This window comes from Lepeophtheirus salmonis, chromosome 8, assembly GCF_016086655.4.
Source record: "Lepeophtheirus salmonis chromosome 8, UVic_Lsal_1.4, whole genome shotgun sequence".
Lineage (NCBI taxonomy): Eukaryota > Metazoa > Arthropoda > Copepoda > Siphonostomatoida > Caligidae > Lepeophtheirus > Lepeophtheirus salmonis.
In genome coordinates, this window is record NC_052138.2 from 1,016,130 (window position 1) to 1,032,745 (window position 16,616).

The 16,616-nt window shown below is 34.1% G+C and overlaps 4 protein-coding genes across 4 annotated transcripts; 1 reads left to right on the top strand and 3 right to left on the bottom strand.

Moving 5' to 3' along the window:
* Positions 1-565: 565 nt before the first annotated feature.
* LOC121122636 (prolyl 4-hydroxylase subunit alpha-2) lies at positions 566-4,796 on the bottom strand. Its single transcript, XM_071890553.1, has 4 exons — positions 4,335-4,796; positions 3,478-4,278; positions 1,386-2,355; positions 566-1,044 (listed from the first exon to the last, which is right to left on the bottom strand). Exons 2-4 carry the CDS (start codon positions 3,965-3,967, stop codon positions 846-848), a joined length of 1,659 nt encoding a protein of 552 aa, XP_071746654.1. The 5' UTR covers positions 3,968-4,278; positions 4,335-4,796; the 3' UTR covers positions 566-845.
* Positions 4,797-4,804: 8 nt separating this feature from the next.
* On the bottom strand, positions 4,805-6,033 carry LOC121122638 (U6 snRNA-associated Sm-like protein LSm8). The gene is made up of 2 exons (XM_040717672.2): positions 5,852-6,033; positions 4,805-5,567 (listed from the first exon to the last, which is right to left on the bottom strand). Exons 1-2 carry the CDS (start codon positions 6,011-6,013, stop codon positions 5,439-5,441), a joined length of 291 nt encoding a protein of 96 aa, XP_040573606.1. The 5' UTR covers positions 6,014-6,033; the 3' UTR covers positions 4,805-5,438.
* Tango14 (transport and golgi organization 14) lies at positions 6,027-7,151 on the bottom strand. Its single transcript, XM_040717670.2, has 2 exons — positions 6,991-7,151; positions 6,027-6,934 (listed from the first exon to the last, which is right to left on the bottom strand). Exons 1-2 carry the CDS (start codon positions 7,056-7,058, stop codon positions 6,217-6,219), a joined length of 786 nt encoding a protein of 261 aa, XP_040573604.1. The 5' UTR covers positions 7,059-7,151; the 3' UTR covers positions 6,027-6,216.
* A 786-nt stretch (positions 7,152-7,937) lies between these two features.
* On the top strand, positions 7,938-15,396 carry Upf1 (Upf1 RNA helicase). The gene is made up of 4 exons (XM_040718798.2): positions 7,938-8,990; positions 9,063-9,907; positions 10,010-12,425; positions 14,589-15,396. The coding sequence occupies exons 1-4, from the start codon at positions 8,730-8,732 to the stop codon at positions 14,589-14,591; spliced, it is 3,525 nt and encodes a 1,174-aa protein (XP_040574732.1). The 5' UTR covers positions 7,938-8,729; the 3' UTR covers positions 14,592-15,396.
* Positions 15,397-16,616: the final 1,220 nt, after the last annotated feature.

Consider the following 16,616-nt stretch of genomic DNA (forward strand, 5'->3'; position numbering starts at 1 on the left):
TTTGACACAAAGTTACGACCCTAACACAAAAATAATGTGTATTTTGTTGTCATCCGTCGATGTTTCAGCTTCTTTTCTCATAATCAGTTTTTTGAACATGGATTGGTTGAGTTGGAACTAGATATTGTTAACCTGCGAACAATTCCCAACAATCATTCAGCATTAGTTCCATAATTTGGAAAAATTAAATAACTAGGAAATGATTTAGGGCCCTTTTTCCACTCGGTTTCTTGATAAGTTGCTTGATAAAATAAAGTTTCCCAACGTGTTGGCAGACGAGGTTGAGAGTGGATAAAAAAACTTGTCTCCCCTTTCTCTCCTAATTGGCCATAAATTTAGGTAATATTTGTGGCATATAAAAGATCGTGCAATTATATATTCATAAAGTTTCGATAGATTTACATGACTAATTATAAAATTACGTTCATTTATCAGTATTAATCATTGTATTTGACAAAAATTATCGAATTTTAAAGTCTTAAATGAGTTTAATATTTTAAAAATGATAATGAATCAATATAGAATATAAGTTGCTCTGGCAAAATAACTCTTAATACTTCTTAAAAACTTTATAAGGGAAATTTATTTATAATTTATTAATCATTTTATATAGATTTTTATTTTTAAATTTCCATTTAATATCTTTTACTATGATCCGTCATTTATGCGAAATTTATATCTTGAGTTCAGTCACAATGATCGGAGCTAAGATTCTTGACAATAGTATTATTGTAGGACTCAAATTTTCTATTTAAACTTTCCATTTATGTTCCGAATAGTTCTTTGGTGTAATTACTAATTTTTTCCTACGATTCTTAAGTTTAGTTTTATAATTATTGTGATAACTACGATCCTCGAAAATAGTTATTATCGAAAGGGCGGGATTTTTTTATAAATTCTTCATGACCGGAATAGCATGGAAATTTCTTCCATTGCCAATACGTTTTCACCCACTTATTAGTTATCCATTTACTCCCTGAGATAACAGGACATCCTCCATGTAGAGTTAATGGATTTTGATTCTCAATTGCATCTGTGTTGAACCTATGTTGTCAAATGATAAGAATATAATTAGCTCTTTAATAAATGGAACCAGAGGTGAGGAAAAGTCCTTATACTGCATGCATGCCCAAGTTGAGTCTCAAGTCTTTACTTACAAATCTATGTAAGTTCTTTAATATTTTGATCGAGTCAAGTTCATGTCCTCCGAAAAGAAAATATATTTTATAGAGTAGTTACTTTATAACTAATGAGTCGAGAGTCTAAGCTTTCGAGTTGAGTTTTAAGTATTCGAAATCTGGACTCATGTACAAGTCGAGTCTCAAGTAAAAGTCCCCACCCCGGAATGAAACATAAAAATATATTTGATAATAATAAATCCTTACCAGATAACCATAGTCCCTTTTACAGGCGGTATGGCAATGCCTATCATAGGGAAGACAGTTAAACCCCCTATTTCTACATCAGAGAGGTAGGCCATAACTGTGGCAAGGCGATCGCCGTCTAATTTATTACTGTTTGCTCCGAATGAGTCCATATGTGGAGTATATACTCCACCCATACCATAGTTTGCTATTTGATAGTCCTCACCTCCTTTCTTACTTTTGACCGCTAATTTGGTAGCGTAACTAATGCGGTTTGATATTTTGTTAGCCAAAGTATTAACAGTGTTATTATTCTGAGTTTCTGCATCGACAAGCCAGGTTTGTTTAGATGTTCTCTTGAAACTAACCTCATTGGAATTTTTTTTTCCGGAATGCTGACTTCTCTCCAAGAGTGGTCGGCTATGACTTTTGAATGATTCCATTTCATTATCGTAGAGAAAGTCGTGATAAACTCCAATAAAGGGGTAACTATTTAGATTTTCTAATTTAAATGGACCCAACTTTAGATATGGATCATTAAAATGTAGATATGAACAAGACAAGTCTTTGTCGTCAATGGGATCTCTGATATCTTCTCCTCTACATAGAGCATTAAATTGATCTGTTATTTCATAGTCTTTTAATTCCGTCAATAATTTATATTCCATTTTATAAGACATTGATCCGTTGTTTGCCTTTAGAGCATTTTTGTATTTATTCTTTGAGGCTAATTTTGGTTCTAATGGATTTACATAAGTCCTCCATGTAGAACCACGTGGAGATCCTCTGGTTTCTAAAATTTGATCGTGGTATTTGATAACTGTTTTAATATCTTTTTTAATTTGACTTATAGTTTCGACGCTATCATTATCCTCTATTGCCTTTTTGAGGGATGAGATTAACCATTCATAAGCCCGATCATATACCTGTTTATTGAAGGCTAATTTTCCCATAAGCGACATATCGCTTCCATTCAATGCTGCATTATTTTCTGAAATAATGTACAAGTAATTAAATAATGAGAAATCAATATCATATTAAATAAATCAGAATTATACACTATTTAGAAAAATATATATCGTTATGAAATTTGCATAATTAATAACAATAAATTTACTTAAAAATTTTTGAGGGCACTCATTCAGCTCAACTAAGGGCAAATATCTAATAATGTTTATCAATAAGGATTCAAATATGAATTAAAACTAAATATTGGGGGGATGATTTTTGACCATTTTCACTGTAGGGCGATGGCATTCCACCCCCCCCTCCCCCCTTCAACTCCAGCACTGGTCATTATACCCTAATATATTTCTTGGATAAGTTGATATACCCATGAATAATAATCATAGCTTAGAGCCTTCATCTGATTGTTGAAAAGGTTTCTTTTGACCCCATCATATGGCCTTTCCAATAAAGTTATCAATTTTTACTTTTTTTTTTCACTGTGACTATTACTTTAATTACAATTTGCGGTTCTTTTAAATAATTATTAGAATAATTTGTCGATAGAAATTGACAATAATTATTCTTCAAGAATAAAAATGTAATTCAGACTCAAATTTAAGGGGGAGAAATTATTCTAGCTTGTTTTATATTGACGAGTCACATATATACAGGGTCGATCTTGTCTAGTGGTACACATTTTATTAATTTCAATCTGGAATGAAATTGATGCAAAATCACGGAGGAAGACAACAAGACATTTGCAAGCTGAGACAGATGGAAAGAGCAAAGAAGATTCTAAATTTTCTGGCAATTGATGGCACTGTGAATAAGCAAAACAGCCGCTAAATTACAACCGATCATCGAGACAATGTATCAGCTTCAGTGAGATATGTCTTCAGAACAAAAAATTCAGCTGGAACCATAGTCGAGTTTCACTATATAGCCAAGGCCTGCCAGGGATTTAAGCCTCGTATTGAGGGAATTATTAGAGCTGAGGGCTCAAATATTGAATAAAAGTTATGCCGTGCACTATTTTTAAATGCTTTTGTTAAAAAAATGTCCTTACAAAACCTCTGGTATAAATTTTACTCTTGAAAAATTGAAAAAATATAATCTGTACCACTAGATAAGATCAACCATGTATGTATATATTTTGAAATCTTACCCATTTCTCCTTTTATTTCACCATTTATAGATATGACACCCTTAGCAAAAAGGTCAATATCTAAATTGTACGTCTCTTGCAGTAAAAATAAACCATTTGCTGCTCCTTCAATATCTCCAGAATTCGGTAATCCAGAGAGTAATTCCGATATCTCTGTAAACATATTTTCAGATGTCTCATTGTAGATTGAATCATGTATCTTCAACCATTCATGAGATGTCCGTTTTATTAGAGTAAATGCATTGATAGGATTTGAGATGTAAGTGTCAGCTTGAGATTCCGTTAGATTATATTCATCGTAGTAAGTACTTAAAAAATTATCCAGTATACTAATCTGTTGATTTAGTTCCTCCAAATAAGTTTGGATTTTGTTATTGAGCCTTGAATTAACATTTGCAAGTCTTCCAATTGAATCCGAGGAGGAAAAAAGCTCTATCTTTGAAGGAGTTGAGTACTCACAGAAATAAATAAGAATTATTAATAGTATCATAATAGTCTTTAATCACAGCAATGTTTAGTAATGATGTTTCTAAGCAATGAATTTGAGAACTAACGTCATACTATATTTAATATTATGTGCTTTGTACAAAGATAACCTTTTCTAATTTCTTCTTTTTATTATTAATAAAAGAACCTCTGCTTAACCATCCAAATCTTGATATACTGCTTAATAAAAGAGTATTTATCTAATATAAACCACAGGAGAACACTCATTTTGTACAAATGAATTCAAGTCAAAAAAGGAATTTATCTTTGAGCGCAGAATCCAAAACTGATCTCAGTTTTTCTCTCATCTGGATTCTGAAATATCTGGAATTATAGTAATTCGGGACCATTATCTTTCAGTCTTTCTTTACCCTTAAAGCAATCCCTAAATTACAAGTAGGATCCCAACTTGTCGACAAATATCTAGAAGGATGACGTCCAACATTTAAATGTTCTCCAGACGGATTTTAAAACCAGGTTTGGTTATGTTTTGACGATGGACAAACCACCATGGATGATAAAACACATACGATGAAATTAAATTTTGTAACGTAAAAACGAAATCGTATACTAAACGTTAAACTTGGAGAATTGAGAATAAGCCAGACTAATTGGAGGCCAAATGTTGACAAATCGTGGTCAGGGCATGAAACTTACCGTTCTCTTAATAACTAAATCATTGTGTTTTCGTAATTTAGTGGTCTTTCCTGACACATTAGTAAATTTTTTTTTTTGCTAATGAATTATAAAAATATGGAAAAAACAAAGTTTAACATTATACAAAGACACTAACATATATAATCCTTATTTTAGTATATAATTAAAAACAGAATGAAACGTATTATTGTATAAGAAACCACTTTATTAGACATAAATTCTATACAAATATAAGATAGGGAGATATTTTTCAAGAAGTCATGAGTTTAATTTGAAAGAATTTTCCCCCCACAAATTAGGTAAATAGTTTTCTTAACAGAAAGGTCAGTTTGTGTAAAACGTTCTATAATAAATACAGATATAACTTACAAATTTGTTAAAACGACATTTCAGGTTAAGTTGAAAGCAATAATAAAGTCCATCATTCGACATAAAGGACTTTTCAAATCATGTCTTTTTTTTATATCCAACAATTTGTCAAAATACAAAAAACTTTAAAAAAACACAAAATAAATATATTAATATTGATATCCAATAAAAAGTTTAGATTTATGGAGTTTGCTATTTCGTTGTTTTTCACTTTTTACATATTTTGCGTTGCATATCTGTTATGCCTTCGATTTTACCTCATTAATCTTCGGAGGATAACTAATATTTTAAGTGACAAAGGATGTGATCCAGGAGGGAATTCTTCCATTCAAACAACCCACGAAAGCGACGAAGGGATTGATGAGGAACAAAATTAGTCTTTGGCGATATATGGATAATAATAGAATTTAAATTCATTGAGAAAAGATGTGATTTAAGGTTGAAAGAGATTAATGAACACATGATACAATGGGATCGGCACGTATACTTGACAAATCAAGTTTTGAGTCTATTTCTTGATCAATTTCTCCAATAACTGCAATGTTGTCCCCACGAACAATGTGTAAGCCAAGCATTACCTGGAAGAATCAAGAACAGGAGCTTTAAATACTAATAACTTATTTGGAAATAAGTTAACTTATTCTTACAAATTACATTTTACAACAAAGTGGATCAATAAACAGGAATCAATAATCGACTTTTCACAAAGTTATTTTATGTATTCCCATTATAATTAAAGAATGTTGATTTATTCATTAAATTTCAGACGTACGAAGGCAATAAATTATTTTTAAGTGACTGAACATAATGAAAGAGATATACTCTCCATGATATATATAAGGATTTAAAAAAATGAACTAACCTGTTCTACTCCACTATTTGGGCTAAATACTCGCTCATGAGTATCATCGAGAATAAGATTTATAACTTGATCGAAGCCTTTAAGAGTTCCGACGAAATTTCGGCCATCAGCAGTAATAATGGAAACCAACCTATTTAGATATCCTTCGAGAGCGGATGCCATTGCTGCTGTTCGACTAATAATCACAAAAAAATAACAAACATTATAGAAGCAAATAAAAAAATCAAATATGCACAGTCCCACAGTCCAAAAACAAGGTTCAAAAATAAACTCTGACAACGATCAACAAAAAATCCAGTGTGCCAAAACTGTAATTAAAGCGCTTTTTAGACTATGAGAAGAAGAAGATAAAACGAAAATGTATTTCAGGCACCAAATCTTTTCTCACAACGACTATATTTATGAAATATACTAATAACATCAGCTTTTCTGAGTCCTTTATGCGAATATAAATCAAATATTTCTGTAAGACGTATATGCCAAGGCAAAAAGCCCATATTTGACTCCAGGCCACCACATCTAATGAGTACATCAGGATCCGGGAGAGAGTCTGTGGTTAGTAGGGAATGTATAAGTTTTTCACTAATATCCTCCGGTTTTATAACGCTCGAGGAGTAGGAGTGAAGAGTTTTTGATTTCAAATCATTGGCTAAATCTGCTATGGCCTTTTTGCCGTCGAGGTGTGAAGCAATGCGGAGATTAAGGCAGGATTTAAGAGTTGATTTGCTGCTATTGTAGGCAATGTTTCTTTGGTCTAAGAGATGATGCAAGTATTTTGTGTTCAATTTGATATGTCCATTGACATCATAGAGCGTTAGGATTTGTATTCCTAATTCCTGAATCCATGATATCATCTTTGATACTTCTTTTAAATCAATGTCCTTCTCCAGGAAAGCTATTCCTAAATGATGCGGAATCTTGCTCAGTGTCTCATGTCCCGAACCACCCCTCCTCGTTACCCAAATTACCCAAAGAGCACCATTGTATAGCCAATGCACACATCGTAGAATCAAAGATAGGATTTCAAATTTTAAGTCCTTGAGAACTATCCACGGATTGGATTTAAAGGAATTTAGCGGCATCCTGGAAAAAAGAAACATCAAGTTTATCATCAGTATTCAGTGAAAAATATGACATACCTTTTAATACATATAAATAAATAAATGACAAACAGAATCAAAAGAACTTGGTACACGGAAAGAGTCATGAAATCCGCGAATTTGTTTCCGAAGCGAAATTAGCAATCCTCGTACGTCAACAACACATCACAATAATTTGTTCAACTACGACGAATGAATGCTCCTGATTGGTTCTCTTAACCTTTTGCCTCACCTTTTTCTCTACGTCGTGACGTCATTCTCGCTTCGTTCTTACATACAATCAGGGGCACCAAACGCATAACATAAAGATTTTTTCCTTTTAAAGCTCCTCAATAATTACTCGGCACCATTGCATTATCTCTATCGTATAATAATATAATCATCTCTAATAGATTAGTGATCGATGATTGGATTAATCAAAAATCTTATGTGGGAGTCTATTAAAATGTATATTGTATTTTAGTGAAGGATAAAATATTTGTATACAAAATTATTAGTCTGTATTTAGAAGTTTTTACCACATGCTATTTCAGCAAGATTTGTGCTATATGTCCACGTGTAACAAACATTATGTTCAATACATATTTGACATAATTATGATTTTTTTGTAAAAACGTTTCTATGTTTTTACCATCAATAAGATACTTTATTAATAATAAATTGTAAAATTTGTGAATTTGTATCAATATAATTAGTATAATATTGCAAAGATTCATGAGATACATGATGATACATCACTGTCCGTTCCAAACCGATAAAGGAGATTTTGTAATAGAGGACAAGTATTAAGGATTTAATGAATTACCCTATTAAAATTATTTATTGCAACATTTAAATGACACATCACCTTTATTAAGTAATTATTTATGTGGTAAATATTAAAGAGTATAATGGCCCGAAGTAAAGGGTTTAATGCTTTAGCCAAAAGTAAGGAAGAAGAGGGAGAGGGCCGGCGTGAGAAATCATGGCGGTAACATCATCACTCAGAAATGTAAATTGTCTCTCGTTGTTAGCTGTTGATTACTTCGCCTTTTATTTTTATACGTTATGGCCAAATCGTGGACTTTTGATTATTTTTGATAGATAAATCAAGTGAAAACAAGCTTTTATATGTTACTAATTATGCTACGTTTTTAAAAGGGGAGGAATACAATTTCTTGTAATAAATAATATACCATATAGGCAATAATTAACAATATTAATTTGACAGTATTTTATTTCAATGATAGGCTATAATTCCTAATATATTTGTATTGCATTCGCTTTTCCATTTAAATCTCTATTGTGGACTCTATTCTTGTAGTCGTCTTATCATTGAATAATTAATACTCCATGACTAAATCTTAATATGAATATACTATATTTATTCAAGAGATAATTAAAGATTGTCTCATTGGCTAACTACTAATTGATTTTGGGCCGTTTTTTTGTTTCTTTTTGTAGAAGAAAAGGTTGCGTGATTCACAATTGGAAGAAGCAGCCGCGCATTTGCTGGATGAAGCTTCTTCTTTTTTCCTTTTTCTTTTCATTTTTTTTCTCGTGAAAACGCGATGATGTCGTGAAAATTCACCTTTTTGAGTCTGCTGCTGCGTTTTGCTCCTATCTGCTCTATTTCACTGTTACTGTAGAACTTAGCTACTGACTGCTGCCACCACTTCAACTTTTCAGAGAATTTACTTTGTTTCCCTCGTAGTTTTTTTCATAAAATAATTTACATTAATATTCTTAGTACTTGTATAAATTACTGTATTAATTATTATATATGTGTTGAATGGGAAATGGACGGTGATTTTGATTTGAAGTTTGTTGGAGATATGGAGGAGAACGATGATATGTTTTTTGTGGATCCCGAGGAAGTGAACAACGAGTTCAGTCCCAATTCCTCTTTCAAGTTTTTCCCACATGAAGACGAAGAAGAAGATTTCATAGCTCCCGAGACGCAAGGAGAGGACTTTCAATTCTCCTTCACGCTTCCATCCCAATCGGAAGAACCCTCTTCCGCCCCTGGGCCTGGCTCTTCGAAGATACAAAGCAAAACTGTGGGTTGATAAGCGCGTTCTTATCCTTAAGTGATTGATTCTTGACTCTTTCCTCCTTTTCTTTTCTTTTAGACTCCGAATGGAGGCCTTCCACGGACTCAAACCCCAACGAATGACATCCCTTCCAACAACCTGAATGGCGCTTCTGAAGAACTGGAGTTTGAAGACGACGATGATGAGGAAAATAACAAAAGAGAGATCCCTGAAGCAGCATGCCGCTATTGCGGTTTCCTGGATCCTGCTTGTGTCGTTCAATGTAATGGATGTCGTAAATGGTTTTGCAATTCCCGTGGAAATACATCTGGCTCCCACATTGTGAATCATTTGGTGAGGGCCAGACATAAGGAAGTCACGTTGCACAAGGATGGGCCACTGGGAGAAACTGTGTTGGAGTGTTATTCTTGTGGTGTAAGGAATGTCATGGTTCTGGGATTCATTCCTGCAAAGGCGGACTCTGTTGTTGTTCTTCTGTGTCGTCAGCCCTGTGCCATTCAAAATTCTTCTCTGAAGGATATGAATTGGGATCAGGATCAATGGAAACCTCTTATTAGTGAGCGCTCATTTTTGTCATGGCTTGTTAAAGTTCCCTCTGATGCTGAGATGCAAAGGAAAGCACGAGCCATTACGGCCACGCAAATTAATCAATTGGAAGAGATGTGGAAAGAAAATGTGGATGCGGACTTTCAAGATATTGATGCAAGTGGAGAGATGAATGATCCACAAAGTGTACAACTTAGATATGAAGATGGATATCAGTATCAAAATATCTTTGGACCTCTCGTTAATTTAGAAGCGAGCTATGACAAAAGACTCAAGGAATCCCAAACGCAAGATAGTATTGATGTACGCTGGGACATGGGTCTTAACAAAAAAGTTCTTGCCTTTTTTCATCTACCAAAAAATGATTCTGATTTGAGGTGAGTTGATCCATTTTCCATATTTCCTTTATTTCAAATGTATAATATAGTATATATATATATATACGTAATATAATAATTGATCAATTCCACTTATGATAGGTTAATGCACGGAGATGAACTTAATCTTCGCTATAATGGGGATAACCATACGTGGAAAAGTGTTGGTCATGTAATTAAAATTCCGGATAATTTCGGGGATGAAGTGGGAATAGAGTTGAAATCAAATCTGGAAGCACCAACTTATCTCACCCATAAATTTGCAATTGATTTTGTTTGGAAATCTACATCCTTTGATCGAATGCAAAAGGCTCTCAAGAAATTTACTGATGAAGGGCTTTCCGTGTCTTCTTACATCTACAATCGTCTTCTTGGAAAACAAGTGGAAGATGTTATTTTCCGTTGCCAATTGCCAAGGCATTTCTCTGCTCCAAATTTACCAGATTTGAATCGCTCACAAGTATATGCAGTTCGTAGAGCACTGCAAAGGCCTTTGTCTCTTATTCAAGGTCCGCCAGGAACGGGCAAAACCGTAACATCCGCAACAATTGTGTATCAACTTGTAAAGCAACGTGGTGGTCCAGTTTTAGTCTGTGCTCCATCCAACACGGCTGTTGATCAATTAACTGAGAAAATCCATCGCACTGGCTTGAAATGTGTACGCCTCTGTGCTAAAACTAGGGAGGCAATAGATTCTCCCGTTGCTCATTTGGCATTACATAATCAGATTCGTAATATTGATTCTGACTTTCGAAAGCTTCAGCAACTTAAAGATGAAACTGGTGAACTTTCTAAAGCTGATGAAATCCGGTATCGTATGCTTAGAAAATCATCAGAGAGGAACATTTTAAAGGTTGCTGATGTTATTTGCTGCACTTGCATTGCAGCGGGTGATCTTAGGATCAACCATATGAGATTTGCATCAATCTTAATCGACGAGTCGATGCAAGCTACTGAACCAGAATGCATGGTACCTGTTGTTTTAGGAGCCAATCAACTCATTCTTGTGGGAGATCACTGTCAGTTAGGTCCTGTTGTCATGTGTAAAAAAGCTTCCCTTGGGGGATTGAGTCAATCTCTTTTTGAGAGACTTGTAATGCTTGGTATAAGACCTTTTAGACTAGAGGTTCAATATAGAATGCATCCAGAGCTTTCAAAATTTCCATCCAACTTTTTTTATGAAGGATCCCTTCAAAATGGTGTGTCTGGAGAAGATAGAAAACTAAACATTGATTTTCCTTGGCCTGTGCCGGATAAACCTATGTTTTTTTATGTTACATCGGGCCAAGAAGAAATTGCCGGATCGGGTACGTCTTATTTAAATAGAACCGAGGCCGCAAATGTGGAAAAATTCACTACAAGATTTATAAAGGCGGGAGTTAAACCTGAACAAATAGGAATTATTACTCCTTATGAGGGTCAAAGAGCATATTTAGTTCAATATATGCAGTATCAAGGATCATTAAATACCAAGTTATACCAGGAATGCGAAATTGCTAGTGTGGATGCATTTCAAGGAAGAGAAAAGGATATTATTATAATTTCTTGTGTAAGGTCGAACGATCATCAAGGTATAGGATTTTTGGCGGATCCTCGTCGACTTAATGTTGCTTTAACTAGAGCTAAATATGCAGTTATTGTCGTTGGAAATCCTAAGGTGTTGTCTAAGCAACCTCTTTGGAATAATCTTCTCCACCACTACAAAGACCATGGATGTCTCGTTGAAGGACCTATTTCAAATATGAAGGAGTCATTGATTCAATTTGCAAAGCCTCAAAAATTGACAAATAGTGTTAATCCTGGCGCTCATTTCCTTAAGACGAATACCATAGACGCCAAAACATATATGGCCTACAAAAATTCTCCAACTATATCTGTTTCACCTTCCAATATGTTTAACCCCTCACAATTTTCACGCCCTCCTCCTAATTTCTCTGGGCAGAAATCGAACAACTCATCTGGGCCATTTAATGGAGGGAGTGCCAGTGGTTCGAATGACAACAATAGAATGAGCTCCAAGAGAATGCATGGGGTTTGCAGAAACAATGCCATTGACAACACTCCACGTCATGATAAAATTAATTTCATTGGAAGTGGCAAGAGCATGAATCTCAACATTCCGCCTAGTCAACTCATGGTACCTATCGGTATGTTTATGAACATGAGTCATATTCCTCCAAGATTTTATAATCAACATCAACAAGTGATGGCCTCAAAAATGGGTGATCAGAATTCCAACAATAGTAATGCTAAGACTAGCAGCCGTTCATTCACACAGAGTCAAGATGGGTATAGTCAGTCACTGAATAGTGCTGCACTAACTCAAGGTGGTTTGTCTCAAGGAGGAACAGCGGCGGACCTATCAACAGGATTATCGCAAGGCTTTTCACAGACTGATTTCTCACAAGATTCAATTTTAGTTTCCGAATTACAGTCTCAGATGGATGGCATGTTATCACAGGATTCAACTTATCAAGGAGGGAGATTGGCTTCTCAAACAGGAGATTATCTCTCTCAGGTGAGTTATAAGGTTATAATTACATATCACTGTAGTGTTGGATCGTTCTAAAAAGACTGCAGTCCTATCAGTCCGGTCCTAATACAATTTGTTAGTCCTAAGATCAGTCTTTTATGGAAACGACAGCAGCTCAAATGGAATAGCTTCTAGTGTTTTGTCTGTCCTAATTTAGGACCGCGGTCCAGTCCCATTTCATATATCTTATCTGGCTTAATAAACCATCGATATTTTACGATAAATCCAAGGACCCATAGGAACGGTGATAGGACTGGACTGGACCGAATAAATAAGGGCCAATATAACACTAGTTACTACGAACTACATCATCTGAGTCTCTGAAGTTTCATCATAATTCATAACCTCTTTCATAGACACAAGATACCTGAAGCATATAATACTGGTAAGCGAAGCCTCAAGTGCGCCCGCCACAAATAATGTAGAAAAATTGAGAAATTACTACAATGACATAGAATAAGTTCAAAAGACCATTTGTCATATATTCATGGAAAAAACATACATTCATTAAATTCAAATCGTCGAATATATACATATATCTTAAAAAATGACCTGTGATATGCATGATTTTGGAATTTAGGGATTTTATAAAAACCGATTTATAAATTTCACAGGCCTGATTCTTCTGATTTTCAGGTATAGTTATACATTCGACTATTTCAATCTAATTTATAATTACTCAGTACTTCTACCCAATTTGTAGTGGGCACTTTTAAGCCTTCGCCTGCTGGTTGATAGTGTTATATACCTGAAGTTAATTGTTGGAGGTGCGTGATTAGAACGTATTACTATACGTACTAGCTATATTTTAAGTTCTTATATCAATACTAGTTGGAAGTGAAGAAAATAAAAAGATAGCTAGGATCAAAGTACTGAAAAACCGATGTATCGGTCTATCAGGACCGTTGAATGGCAAAAAAGGTCTGACTGTTAAAAAAACACTGATAAGCAAATCAGTCTTAGTACCGATCCAACACTACATATCAGGCTTGGGCCCGTTCAAACTTTCCGTTCATTTCTTTAAAAAATTTGATCAGGCGCTCATTAATAAATTTATTTCAGTTCAATTTTTTAAAACGAAATGCATACCATATGATCTATTTGGCCAAATTTAGTAGGTTACAAAAATAACTTTGACGTGACCACGTCGCCACCTTCATTGTATCCCACAACCTTTCACTCGAAAAGAAGCAGAACCAGGGACCAAAATCAGTTGGTAGTTGGTCAATTCTGGGCCAACTCTTTAATCAATAATGGTTGGAAAAGTTTTAAGTTTCACAAAAACTAATTTTAATTCCATCATTCAACGTTCAGAACACTGATAAGGAGAAAAGCAGCAAAAATATCGAACGCTCTCAACAAAATACAGTGTTTATTTTTGTGTTAGTAAGGTAACACTGTGTGAGATGTCCCTTTTAACGTAAGCAAATATGTCTCACTTTAGCTCCTCTTAGCGAGCTAAAAATAATTTCTCAGCCAACAATATATGCACTAAAAATGATCACGTGGTTGTCGTTTCACCACATGGTTATAGCTTTAGTCTTTGACACATGTTGTGTTACCTCACTAACTCAAAAATACCCTATGTATTTTGATGTCAGCTGTCGATTCCCTTCTCGGACTTGATACGTCATGGTTATTTCATAATTTATTCTTTTTGATAAATAAACGAAGTAATAAGTTACTTCTTAATAAGAATACTTATGCTCGGTTTCGAAAAGGACAGGATTACAATTTCTTGTTGATCCCTCGAATAAAGGTTACGAGTCAGGGGTTTAAAAATGAACGGTGCCCATTTTCTGATTAATATCTAAGCCTGTAGCATATTCTCAAGGTTAATATAAATACAAGGTTATACCGTAACGCTTTTCCTACAAATTTTTTGACTTCCACCACACTTTTTAATGGTGATGTCAAAGAGTACCAAGAGTAGCAGTATATCTCCTTCCTTGACTGTTACTGTTAGAGTACCGCTATTATACTATATGACGTCATATCTTGTCTTGTCCACAGTCCGTACAGCACATCAATTGAAAATTCTAGCAAGTCCGATTACACTATGGCATAACCTTGTATTTCTATTAACATTGCATATTCATTAGTTCTTACATAATTTTGTCATGTTTACTTTTTTCTTTTTTTACATAGTAAATGAATATTCAAATATGGATTGGCTCATCCACCTGCGGAAAACGCCTCAGACGTTACCTACATTTTGTGGGCGAGAAAAGTTTGAATAACTGGGTTTTATTGGAATTTAAAATGAATAAAGAGAGGTACTTTTTTTAGCTTAAAAAAGAAGAACGAAGAGGGGGGTTCCAGCTGTCTCTTCACGAACTCCTCAGTTAAAAAAATCTTCTTTTGGATTAATTATTTCAGATTGATGATGATGGTATATTTCTTATCTATCTTTCTTTCTATACATCTACCAACTATTGTAGAAGAAATCAATCCTGACAATTTTTTTGAAATTAATGGCGGTTATATTTTTCTCTTTGTTTAATTTTTTTTTCCTACGAACCTTTTTTTAACTCCCGTGTATCCATGATTTTTGGTCACATGGTGGACATCACATTTTTTTTCTCTTCTCCCATATACCTTTCTTTCACACAACACAAAACACTCACACATTTTTACTTTTGACTGCATACTTTTTGAAAATTGATTTTGAAATTTGGAACTCTTATCAGACAAATATTCAATGGACCATGAATTCATTATTCATGTTTCATTTTTGCTTGTAAAAACAATCAATTTGCCAAAACTACTTATTTCACCTCAATGATCAAGACTCATTCACCGACAGGGTCGTCGTCCATGCAGGAGGCTACTTACAAAGTATTTGTTACTTTTCCCATTGTTTTTGTCCGTTTTCCCATGATCCGCGCATTGTTATGACAAAAATATTCTAATCATATTATTTTCTAGAATAAACATTTGATCTGTGCATCATAAATATGAATTTCTTCATTTCATTGATTCAAGAGTCCAGCTCTGGGTCGTCATTTCAACTCATTCATTGGTATTATTAGACGGGTTCTTAAATTGTTGTTTGTTTTTTTTTGGCCAAGATCTCGGGGAAAACCTATGATTTTTAAACAATTTATTAATCGTACAAATTTGATATAGTTTTTTCAACAACATTTAGCATTCTTGATAAGCGTTATAACAGAGATGCCCTCATGGGTATTTATAATAACTAGTCATGGCACGATTAATAGTAATCGGAGAACTGGGTTTTTTTTCTAGGATCGCTTCGGGAAAATAATGTGTTTTTTCTCTCGTTTATTTTAAAGGTCAATAGGCATACCTTTATTTATAATTATAACAAACAAAAACAAAGAAACATTCTAACTGAATATAACACAATCCTTACACATATCTGATATGGGTTAAAGAAAAAACAATAACAATAAAAACGACTTCAAAAATCACAGCTTTTTATCTTTTCTTTTTTCTTCACACAAGTACCTAGAGGTCTGAATTAACGACCATTGTCGGAAAAATTAGCTAAACCGTCAAGTTCTGTCTCAGTTACACTTTAAAAATTTGTTGGTATGGGTTTCTGGTTACATCTTCAAGAATATATTATAACCTACACTTCACTGTTGATGGTATCCCCCTTAAGCCCTAGGAAGATTTGGATCGGTGGCTACTACCCAATCAGCTTTTGACGTCGAGATTTTTAGTTTTTCTTATAATTTTACTTCACACATTCATACAAAAGGACTCACCCTGTTACACTCGTAGGAAACATGTACTGACGTTTCTAGTATTTTTGCTACAGAATACTCTCATCCTCGTTATTCGACTTATTCGTATAAATTGAATAGGTTACGATTCTGTAGTGGAGGCATTTTTGCTTTGATGAAGTAAAAGAGAAAATAATGTTTAATTTGCGATTCCGATTATTATTTATTACAGGTATTTAATAATGTTGGGTTTCGATCTGGAAATCCTAGACCGGTCTGACAGTTATTTTTTTTTTGATCGAATTAGTTTGGTCTGGACCGGTCTCATATAAAAATTCGGTCTAGTGTGGTCCCAAAAAAATCGGTTTCGACTGATTTTACAGATAAATTGTATGTAACATGACATCATATGTTTTTTCTAGGCCAATGACGTTATAGGGAGTCTAAACAGAGATAGCACGGATTAATTTTGATCCTGCAGTCT

Bases quoted from the DNA above. Each gene is read 5' to 3' on its own strand.
- LOC121122638 (XM_040717672.2), bottom strand. From the start codon at position 6,013: ATGGCATCCGCTCTCGAAGGATATCTAAATAGGTTGGTTTCCATTATT. The intron at 5,568-5,851 runs GTTAGTTCATTT...TGATTCTTCCAG, and splicing joins CAAATAGTGGAGTAGAACAG to GTAATGCTTGGCTTACACAT.
- Upf1 (XM_040718798.2), top strand. From the start codon at position 8,730: ATGGACGGTGATTTTGATTTGAAGTTTGTTGGAGATATGGAGGAGAAC. The intron at 8,991-9,062 runs GTGGGTTGATAA...CTTTTCTTTTAG, and splicing joins CGAAGATACAAAGCAAAACT to ACTCCGAATGGAGGCCTTCC. The intron at 9,908-10,009 runs GTGAGTTGATCC...CACTTATGATAG, and splicing joins AAAAATGATTCTGATTTGAG to GTTAATGCACGGAGATGAAC.
- Tango14 (XM_040717670.2), bottom strand. From the start codon at position 7,058: ATGACTCTTTCCGTGTACCAAGTTCTTTTGATTCTGTTTGTCATTTAT. The intron at 6,935-6,990 runs GTATGTCATATT...TCTTTTTTCCAG, and splicing joins TTATTTATATGTATTAAAAG to GATGCCGCTAAATTCCTTTA.
- LOC121122636 (XM_071890553.1), bottom strand. From the start codon at position 3,967: ATGATACTATTAATAATTCTTATTTATTTCTGTGAGTACTCAACTCCT. The intron at 2,356-3,477 runs GTAAGATTTCAA...ACATTATTTCAG, and splicing joins TGAAATAAAAGGAGAAATGG to AAAATAATGCAGCATTGAAT. The intron at 1,045-1,385 runs GTAAGGATTTAT...TTGACAACATAG, and splicing joins AAAGGGACTATGGTTATCTG to GTTCAACACAGATGCAATTG.